This window comes from Saccoglossus kowalevskii, chromosome 1, assembly GCF_978046115.1.
Source record: "Saccoglossus kowalevskii chromosome 1, keSacKowa6.1, whole genome shotgun sequence".
Classification (NCBI taxonomy): Eukaryota; Metazoa; Hemichordata; class Enteropneusta; family Harrimaniidae; genus Saccoglossus; species Saccoglossus kowalevskii.
Window position 1 is genome coordinate 32,062,900 of NC_140641.1, and position 11,458 is coordinate 32,074,357.

The 11,458-nt window shown below is 33.4% G+C and overlaps 1 protein-coding gene and 1 long non-coding RNA gene across 2 annotated transcripts; one reads left to right on the top strand and one right to left on the bottom strand.

Moving 5' to 3' along the window:
• Nucleotides 1-988: 988 nt before the first annotated feature.
• Nucleotides 989-6,815, bottom strand: LOC146750839 (uncharacterized). Its single transcript, XR_014926928.1, has 4 exons — nt 6,807-6,815; nt 1,980-2,030; nt 1,720-1,776; nt 989-1,234 (listed from the first exon to the last, which is right to left on the bottom strand). It is a non-coding gene; the product is annotated as an uncharacterized LOC146750839 (long non-coding RNA).
• Nucleotides 6,816-6,944: 129 nt separating this feature from the next.
• On the top strand, nt 6,945-7,301 carry LOC144357884 (uncharacterized). The gene has a single exon (XM_078011922.1). The coding sequence runs from the start codon at nt 6,945-6,947 to the stop codon at nt 7,299-7,301; it is 357 nt and encodes a 118-aa protein (XP_077868048.1).
• Nucleotides 7,302-11,458: the final 4,157 nt, after the last annotated feature.

Genomic DNA, 11,458 nt, shown 5'->3' on the forward strand with positions numbered 1-11,458 from the left:
CCCCAGGTAACCGAATATATCGGCAAAATGATGAAGTAAATACAACTCATAATATGTTTATATTGAAGATTGAATTTCTCATTTCAAAGTCAGTTTACAGTTTATATCGTTGCTTAGAACAATACTGTAAATGTTGATACACTTACGGTAAGTACTACCCGCTATCAAATTTGTATGTATATGTATAGGAATTGCTCCAATACATTATAAAGTTGTCAGCAAAAACACGTATACTAATGTTGCAAATCCAGACTTACTGTCGCAGTATTATTATGAAAGTTTTGATTTTCCAAGCTACTTCACATAACTTGTCGGAGAAATGCGGCATATTCAGCTTGGTATTAACTACCACACAATTGCATTTTACCTAAACAACTGCCGATAATTAAATTATAGTTGCAGGTTCGTAGTCACTCAAAGACAAAATATAGTTGCAGTTTCTATTTATTACACACCCAATTTACCACTAAAATACATAAATGTTTTTCTTTTACATCATTTGTACATGAACGAAAAGCGATGACATAATCTCCTTTTTTAAAACAATAACCGTTTGGTGTGGACTATTATTCAAAACGAGGTGCATGCTGATTAGATATTGGTGAACTAATTCAATAATATTAGCTAGAACAAACATTGATGCCACAATACAATTTCATGATTGGTCAAATGAATTCCTATATCCATTATGATTCATAAAAAATTATATTTGTAAAACGTGTATAGCAGCTTTAAACTCTTCACTGATAAATAGTAAAATATTCACCCATATTGCACATTGCTAACAAATACTACTGCTATTAATATAAAAATTTATTCACTTAAAACGAGGCTTTAACAATACGAATTGATCAACAGCACGTGATAAAACATAAATAGAGTTGTAGAACGATGTTTTAGGTATAGGTTATCTCCAAGTAATACAGGACCATATCTTTGTATATTGTCAATTAAACCAAGTAAGACTGAACACTCGTCATTGGGTGGAACAACGATATATGTATGGTGTTATTTTAATTTGAACGTTATTTGCTTAAACGTCGTTGTAAGCTGATCATTATTTGTACTAAACGTAATCAACAAAACTTTGCAATAAGGAAAAAAACAAAAAAACACAAGAATATATAAACCACTTCTATCTTTATGGGCATCAACATCAGTCAGACGATGAGAGCGATTATAACACACACGACAATCACCGCATAGCTTGTAGATTTTGCAGAAGAAGACATATCTATAAACGAAATAACACGTTAAACAATGGTAATATAACATTCAGAGAACAAATCCTTGAGCGTGCATATTAAGAAGACATTGTTTAAAGGGAACTGCCACAAAATTTACATGTTCAGACTTATATGTAACATGATTATAGATGCACGTGATGCCATAATATTTTACTATTATTTGACGACTAACTATGTAATATTCTGTCCAGATTCTGAATCTTATGTTTGAACTTTCTAGTTCAGCTGAGACTCGGGGGGCGAAATCAAAATAATGCCTCTTGAAGTTAGTATGTAATCTTCTTGGTTGTCTAACAACGGCCTCCACCCTGGACATGTAAGTTTCACGTGAATTACATATCGCCAAGTACTGTGACATGAATGAAATAAAATAAAGAGATAATAATGTTCGTCGTATAGAAGAGGAGAGAAGACGTTACCAGTTTGAACTTTTACAGACACAGAATATTTACGTTACATGCACACTGCTTACCCAACGTATCGTTTGTCTGCATATGATCAAAGTTTGTTCCATTTTGGAAATCGATTCCTAAATCAATACATAATGGCAATGCATGCGTTAGGCAGATTTCTGAAAGGGTTATACTTCATTGATGCTTTCGTACAATGACATCACTTTAGTTTAAAGTACCATATATAATACACATGCTGCAATATATAGCTTTATTTTATAGTCCTCTCATTTTAAAGATAGGTCCCAATACTGAAGCTCATCGTAAATAAACTAAATACCTGTGCTGTTTAATCTACCACGTAAGCCAAAAAATCTTCCCATCATGGATGCTGTAAGAAGTAAGTACATCGGTATAGTTTTGACTACTTGTAGATAACTATGACACAGCCCCGTATAATCGCTACTAATGTATGTAGTGTAACAAATATGATTAAACGAAAACTTTGTATTAGGTTTATTATTAAAGTTCATTGCGAGATATATTATATATATTATGCAGTTAGTTTTACATCTGTAGTTAGACATCAAACAGTGGCAATTAATGCTTCGTAGATTTTACCCGTTTCATGTGCGAAGTAAAAATATTTACTCTGATTCCTGATACTCTGATAATTTGTTTCAATTTGTTGCTCGGATAGGCAGGGGTATGATTCTTACTGGTTCGTGATGCAGTATATTCTCAACTGACCCGGCTGCACCATAATTTTCTTTTTTTTTTGGGGGGGGGGCCTCTCACCAACGTGCAATATAGGTATAATGCAGCTGTTATCCAGTCGTTACACTGAGATAGGGTACCTAATCAAGGAAGTGTGTCATTATCTAATGATCTAATATGCATCAAATCAGCTACAACCAGCTCCAAGAGGTCAGCAAATTTATAAACGCGTTGACGAGCGTTTATATTTATTTTCACTCTATATGTAATTTATAGAATGACTTTATAACTGTCCATTTCAATGTCCGCAGAAATGCACACATGAATCGTCGCGATCTCTGTTGCTTGGAGCCGCGGGCGCCCGATGGCAATCCTCGGGGCAAGTTCCTTCCCATAGGGCTTTGCGCTTTACGCAATAGTACCTCTGCCACAGGCAGCATTCAATTTTGTGGTCAATCACCATTCTCCTTCCCAGAGTTCCTCGCGGTTAGATCGCCGAAAGTATCTTTGCCACCACACACCGGCTTTTTGTGGTGGAACACCACAAGACTTTTACTACGCGTATCATTTGCGTATTTTTGTTATTAGAGTGCTCTCGTGTTGATTTATTCTTACTGGAAAACAAGTTTTAAAATATTTTATCGATAGCCGATTGTTCCGTAAATGCACTGTCAGGGTGAAATAGTTATAATTTACAAAAGAAAATAATGTAATCGTGGAATAACGCTTACTAAGGCGTCACTCGGCTCACCTGGGAACTCTGGGAAGGAGAATGAGGTCTGTGCTGGGACCAATCTCCTTCCCACTATTGCGTAAAGCGCAAAGGCCTCGCGTAATTTCCTGTTTCAACTAGTTCGAAAATAGTACGTCCTTGAACGCGATAAAATCACGCGTAAAACGCCTTCCGAACCAGGCATTAGCAGCGTAAACTTATTGCAAATTTGCGCAATTTTGGGACCAGTTTGTCCTTACAGTATTTCTAAGTTTCATTTATCATTATTTAGTAAACAGGCCCCTGAAACGATTTATTGTATCCGTAAAATACGTGCCGGCCGACGATTGAAATTTTGAACAAACTCCCGGCACACCTTGCGCGATATGCGTCAGATCGGTGTAGAATAGACGCCGGCCTGCAGCGTCAACGACCTGCATCTCATTGACGCTGCAGGTCGGCGTCTTGGAATAGCGCTTCCTGTGACGACACAACGCCTGCATCTTACTTGCCATTCGCAAGGGACGCCAGGAACCAGCGAACCATCAGTCCCAGGCGTTACCGCAGGATGGTATGGGGTGAGATCAGCGCCAAAACATATCTCTTAGCATTTTACTATTATGTTCACATTCTTTTTTCATTTTGTTAGCTTTTTTTAATCATTTCATCATTATGTTCACATTTTTATTTTATTATACCATTATTTTTTCATTTTGTTATCATTTTTACATTATGTCATCATTATGTTCACATGTTTATATTATTTTATTATTATGTTCACATTATTTTTTAATTGTGTTATCATTTTTATATTATTTTATCATTATGTTCACATTGTTTTTTTAATTGTGTTAGCATTTTTACATTATTTCATCATTGTGTTCACATTTTTATATTATTTTATTGCTATGTTCACATTTTTGTCGTTATTATAATTATGTTTTCATTTTTTCTTTATTTCATCATTATGTTCACATTTTTATATTTTATCATTATGTTCACATTGTTTTTTCATTTTGTTAGGATTTTTACATTATGTCATCCTTATGTTCACATTTTTATATTTTATCATTATTTATGATAATGTATGCATGGTGAGCAAACATGCGTAGTTGGTTTTAAACTATATACGTGTTTGTGGCATAAATATACTAGTATCTTGTATTTATATCCCAGTGTACTAATACAGCATAAACATAAACTCTTTCGTCCGACAGTTGTAAATATTGTATGTGTAAAACCCTTCTTTCGCTGACTACAGATTTGTTATTATCTGTAATTAGCGAAACGAACCAGTTACAGTTTAAACATTTTTATTTTCGACAAATGATTTATGTCGTTATATATACGACGGAAAAAAGAATGTACTGGTCAAGTTTCGTCCGACAATTGTAAATATTGTACGTGTAAGACCCTTGTTTCGCTGATTACAGATTTTTGATTACCTGTAATTAGCAAAAAAAAAACATAAACGTATTAAATATTATTATTTTCAGCAAATAATTTGTAAATATTGTGCGTATAAAACCCATTTTCACTGATTACAGTTTAATTTTCATTATGTGTGTTATCCCGTTTCGTTTCTTCGATGGCCAATGTTTCCTGTGGCGGGCAATGCTCGGGGGGGGGGGGAGGGGCAATACATAGAACTTGCCTAATGGACGTACCCCTGAAATGGGTCTCGTTTTTTTATTTTAGGTATAACTATCGGTCTTATTTCTGGCCAAGATGGGTATAAATATCGGTGATATGTTTCCCATTTGGTACAAATAACCTGAACATTGTGTTAATAATATGCTCTTATGTAAGTGACAGAGGTGTTTCTATGGTAAAAATACATATTTTAATAAATCAATATACAATGCAACTGTTGGCTTTTGCTCTTCTGATAGAGAGCAAATACGGTAACTGTTTTATTTGGAATAAACAATGATGACAGAAATGTTACTTTGGTATAAATATGGGTATAGATTTTGCCACTATCCAGTTATAAAAATGGTCACACTTTTGAGCACTCAGGGACACCTCCCTACCCAGGTATGTATCAACAGCCCCCCCACCCCCACCCCCACCCCCGAGCTTATGCTATCCAAGCATGAGGCCATGTCGGTCGAGAACTTGCTGGTATATCCCCCCCCCCCCACGATTCCCACGGTGATCCCTATTTCTTCACGAACGAAAACACCGACTCAATTCATCTCTGATGTCCTGAGAACGCTGTGCCGAGAGTGTATGCGCCGAAGTCACCGGACGCGACGAGGAGTTCCCATTTGAACCCGGGATTTGAACTAACTTGAACATTCTGACCGGGATTGGTTTCAATCGGCAGCGGCGATCGTGACACTGTTTCAGCATCGGTCGCTTAAACAACTTGCTGTAACAACAAACTTGCATCGCAAAAAGCTTGACATGCTCCCCCAATTTTGGCCACTTTTGCCGAGGAAGACAACACAATACCTGGCGCATAACATTTTCTCCGTCACATGTGTGTATATTACCCCCTAACGTATCTATTATAATTAGCTTCAACTAGTTTTGTGAATTCGCTATAAATAATAGTCAGTTAAAATAAAAGTTATGTTTATGCTGTATTAGTACACTGGGATATAAATACAAGATATATTTATGCCACAAACGCGTAGTTTCGAAACCATGACAACTACTCGCATGTACTCGAGCCTACGCTGATCTAGGGAGTTTGTTCACCATGCATACATTACCATAATTAGACAGATAAACATGTCAAATAATGCTAACATAATGCTAACATAATGATAAAATGTGAACAAAATGATGAAATAATGTTAAAAAAACAAAAACATGATGATACAATAAGGATAAAATAATATGAAAATGCTAACATAATGATGAAATAGGATAACACGAAAACATAATGATAAATTTGTGAACATAATTAAAAAATAATGTGAACATAATGATAAAATAATATAAAAATGTGAACATAATAATTACATAATGTAAAAATGCTAACAAAATTGAAAAATAATGTGAATATAATGATAAAATAATATAAAAATATGAACACAATGATGAAATAATGTAAAAATGCAAACAAAATTAAAAAAATTATGTGAACATAATGATAAAATAATATAAAAATGTGAACATAATGATGAAATAATGTAAAAATGCAAACAAAATTAAAAACTAATGTGAACATAATGATAAAATAATATAAAAATGTGAACATAATGATGAAGTAATGTAAAAATTCTAACAAAATTAAAAATGAATGTGAACATAATGGTAAAATGCTAAGAGAAATGTTTTTGGCACTTATCTCATCCCATAGAATGGCGCGTGACCCTTGTTACGCAGGATGGAGGGCGCCATCTACTAAAATCACGTTTTGTCAATCGAACGGATAACGGTGCACGATAACAACGTACCGATGGCCCACGGCGAAATACTTAACAATTTTGAGAGGTTAGGCCTCTCTCTGTAGGCTATTATAATGCCCCTCGTGAGTCATTATTTTCTACGGTTACAATACAAGTTTGTCATGTTAGCAGCAGGTTGTCTGAGATAATATCTGTAATTGTGTTCACGGTTAATAGAAGAGAATTATTTTGATTTAATTTGAATGTATAATTCATTTCTTTTGTTTCCGTCAAAATTAACAATCATGTAAATACACATACTGTCCCGAATGGGTCGGATGTCCATAAAAGAGAAATATAATTATTATATACAGAGAAATGAAAATCAAATATATACCTGGACCCGGCGTTTGGAATGATGACATTTTTTCTAGAAACCTGCCTGCAGAATCTAAATTACAGTAAAAACATTCTGAATTATTATTATTATTCGCACAACAAGATTAACCTCATAAGAGCAGTATTAACGTCGGCGATGCTCTACGGATGCGAAAGCTGGACTATGACAACGAAAATAACGAAGAAAATAAATGCATTCGAAATGAAATGTTATAGAAGATTTCTTGGTATCACATGGCGACAAAAAATTCGGAACGAAGAGATATGGATGAAACTAAAAGACCAGCTGAAAGAAGGACAAAAAAAACGTATTATGCAAGGGAAGGTTGAAGGATGCAGAAACAGAGGACGGCGACGAAGAGAATGGGAAGATGACATCAAAGAACGGACAGAGAATGGAGAGCAGCTTTACTATCTTGCTGATGACAGAAAAGGCTGGAGGAGGTGCGTCTGGTCATGGGTGCACCAACGGCCTCCTGAAGCTATGGACTAAAGAAGAAGAATCAATGAGATCTTCAACCATAATTCAATTTCATTGTACTTTTATGACACTTTGGAAAAAATATATACGAAATCCAATTATGTATAAACTATAATTCAATTTCATTGTTCATTTTTATGACAATTTGAAAAAAATATACCAAACTAATTGGTGTATTAACATAAAAAAATTGGTCACATGAGTCTTTTTTGCATGTGATCAAGCAGACACGGCAATATCACAGTCAAAATTATACTTTTTCTCTAAATATATATAATAATATACAAAAAAATGAAGGTCAATTATATACCTGGACGCGGCTCTCGTAAGGATGACTTGTTTCCTTGAAACCACCCTGCAGAATTAAATTACAGTAAAAACATTCTGAATTATTATTATTATTCACACAAGGCTAATCAATAAGATCTTCCACCATAATTCAATGTCATTGTACGTTTTATGACACTTTGGGAAAAAATATATACCAAATTCAATTATGTATAAACTGTGTAATCATAAGAAATTGGTCACATTAGTGTTTTTTATGTGACCAAGCAGACATGGCAATATCACAGTCAAAATTAAACCCACCTTTAGGAGAATCTTTGCTATTATTATTATTATTATTATTATTATTATTATTATTATTATTATTATTATTATTATTATTATTATTCGCACAAGGGTGATCAGTAAAATCTTCCACTATAATTCAATTTCATTGTTCATTTTTATGACAATTTGAAAAATATATACCAAACTAATTGGTGTATTAACATAAAAAATTGGTCACATGAGTCTTTTTTGCATGTGACCAAGCAGACACGGCAATATCACAGTCAAAATTATACTTTTTATCTAAATATATATAATAATATACAAAAAAAATATGAAGGTCAATTATATACCTGGACGCGGCTCTCGTAAGGATGACTTGTTTCCTTGAAACCACCCTGCAGAATTAAATTACAGTAAAAACATTCTGAATTATTATTATTATTATTATTATTATTATTATTATTATTATTATTATTATTATTATTATTATTCGCACAAGGCTAATCAATAAGATCTTCCACCATAATTCAATGTCATTGTACGTTTTATGACACTTTGGGAAAAAATATATACCAAATTCAATTCAAGTATAAACTGTATAAACATAAGAAATTGGTCACATTAGTGTTTTTTATGTGACCAAGCAGACATGGCAATATCACAGTCAAAATTAAACCCACCTTTAGGAGGATCACTGCTCAACCTTTACGAAGGTTCAGGTGATGTTTTTGAACACACAAGAACAATGATTTTGTAATTTTGTAACTAGCACTAGTCGAGAATGTAAATCGTTTTTGATATTTGGACTTGATTATACAATACGAAATTAACAATATAAGTATTGTGTTCCATACACCGCATATGTATCAAGAATCTATTATTATTATCACAAGAGTGATCATTACAATTTTCCACTATAATTCAATTTCATTGCTCATTTTTATGACAGTATACCAAACTAATTGATGTACAAACATTATAAACATAAAGAAAAATTGTCACATGAGACTTTTTTTCGTGTGACCAAGCAGACATGGCAATATCACAGTTAAAATTAAACCAACCTTTAGAAGAATCATTACTAATACTGCTCGGCAATTCACCTGATGTTTTTGAACAAACAAGAACAATGATTTAATATAATGTCACCCTAACTTAAAACAATAATAAGTATTGTATTTGTTTCTTTTGTTGGGAAATAATTCGATAACATTCAATAGTACTTCCTTTGTTGTAGAAAACGTATATTATATAAAAATAAACGTTGTATTAAGACGCAACTGTGAAGTGCCAGTTTACTATTTTCCGTTGACTCGAGCGTGAAAACAGGACAAACAATGGTTTTGGATTTTCCGTGCCTAATAATGTACGTTAATCATTAAATGATAGTAAATTTTGCTGAAGTAACTGTATCTCAACAACATACGTTCACTGTGTTCGTCGTTCACAACATCACACATACATCGTGAAGCATGTATGATAAAAACGTTATTACATGCAAACCCCTTGATACTGTATTGGTATTGATTTTGACGAGTCGCTTCGTAAATACTGCAATATATCATAATAATTCTGTTTGTATTTGCGCTGCTATATTTTGACCTGTTTATAGCTGTAATCAAAAAATAAAAAGACTTCTACCTGAGTTGGCATATGATATGGCGAAAACAAGAAAGTGTCAATGGAAATTTTATTCAATGTTCTCAATTTGTGAACATTTCGATGGTCCCAAACATATATACATATTCCATAATCGCTAGCGATAAAAACAAATGGCGTACATAAAATGGCGTTTACAAATGAAATAGTTGAATCTGTAATTGTTTCCGTTATGAACGGCTAAATATGAGGTCATTGATTGTCACTATCACAGTCGTTGATTTATTTACTGTACTGTATGTATTTTATGTTCTTCATACAATCGATAAATGTGATGCTTGGAGAATGAATGAAATAACCAAACGATTTCTTTCGGTGAAATCATATCAATATTCTTGTTTTAAACTTCCCACATTCGAAAAAAAACAACAGCTCGTCAGTGCTTTGACAAGCAACCATTTGAATTTTGACAGACTTGAAACGTTTTTTTTGTACTCGTATATATATCGACGTGATAAATAATAATTTAACGGCTTGCAAAAATCATGATATAACAACAAAAAAAGTTAAAAATTTATCTATGATTCATAAAATGTTTTTGAAATTAATAAACAGGCTACTTAAACAACCTACACAACATCTGAAAATTTAGATGTGGGCGAATACGGTACTGCATATTCAATACTAATGTTTATTCAAACAAAAACAATCACACACTGATACATGAAAGTTGTTTTCTTACTGTAAAAATAGGAGGAAATCCAGCTCCAAGACGAGTACGAATACATGTCGTCATCTACAAAAATAGCAATAGTAATTTAACAGTATTACAATACCTCGTACACAAAAATGAACAATATTGTACAATATGTATAGCATGTTAAAGTTTTATTGTCGACAAAACGTATTTGAAAGTCCTTTCAATGTTGAGTAACTTGACGAAAATTCGAATCTGAAAGTCACGGCGTTCGTTCACGAGTTATCGACAGCTGGGATATGACACTATTTATCAACTAAGTTATTTATTGTCTTCTCTTCAATAAATTCCGTCCTGTATTGCTGTGTGAATTCTGCTTGGATGCGCGCTAAACACAATCTAGGAAGTACGCGATGTTGGAACTTCGTTTTGATACAGTGTAAAATAACCGTCCTATAAAATCTAAAGCTAGGAAACGTATGCAACTTGAAAGTTCAACGTACTTCTCTAATGACTAATGAAAAATTCTTCACATCGGATATTGACTTTGCACTAAGTGAATCATGCGTGCGATTCAGTTACCTACACCCTAAGATACTGAAAACTCATTCACAACCGAACTCACGTAACTTTCGTAAAATAATTTAGTCTTTAAGTAACCAGAGTCGTGATTGAATGAATATAATGACTGTATCGCAATACGTAAAGAAAATGTGAATGGTATTCAAATATTTTCAAAACCTTCTTATGTTTTGTAATTTTTCTGTAATTTGATTCCCTTTTGTAATTAATATTTGCTAAGTAAATTCTCTGGAATAGTCGATAAGTATATGCTCAAAACATTGAAGTGATAAACTTTGATACCCCTATCATCCAAATGTTTTGGTCGTACCTGTACAATATAAATAATAGTTTCTTACATGAATCTGTTTCTGTCAAATTTCATGGTGTACAATATTCGGGAGTTTCAGTTCACAGAAATTAATTTGGAAGTGTGGGTGCGAGATTTATGATCGATGACGACTCCACATATTGCATCGACATTTCCACTGGTGGTCAAGTAAATTCTGCTTCTAGAGCTATTTAGATTCGTATCTAATGTTAGTTTCCCTAACAGTTTTACAATTGACAGCACATAACACGGGAGCATTATTTTTTATTGCAACATCCAATAGATATATATATATATAAATGTTACCTTGATCACGGTTCTCATCGCAAGTGATGGGACTAAAAAAGAATGCAGGAATAAATATAATGAGATAAGGTACCACAGTGACCATTTTAATATAGCTTACTTGACTTGCTCTGTAGA

Excerpts from the sequence above, each read along its gene's own strand:
- LOC144357884 (XM_078011922.1), top strand. The coding sequence starts at position 6,945 with ATGCTCTACGGATGCGAAAGCTGGACTATGACAACGAAAATAACGAAG.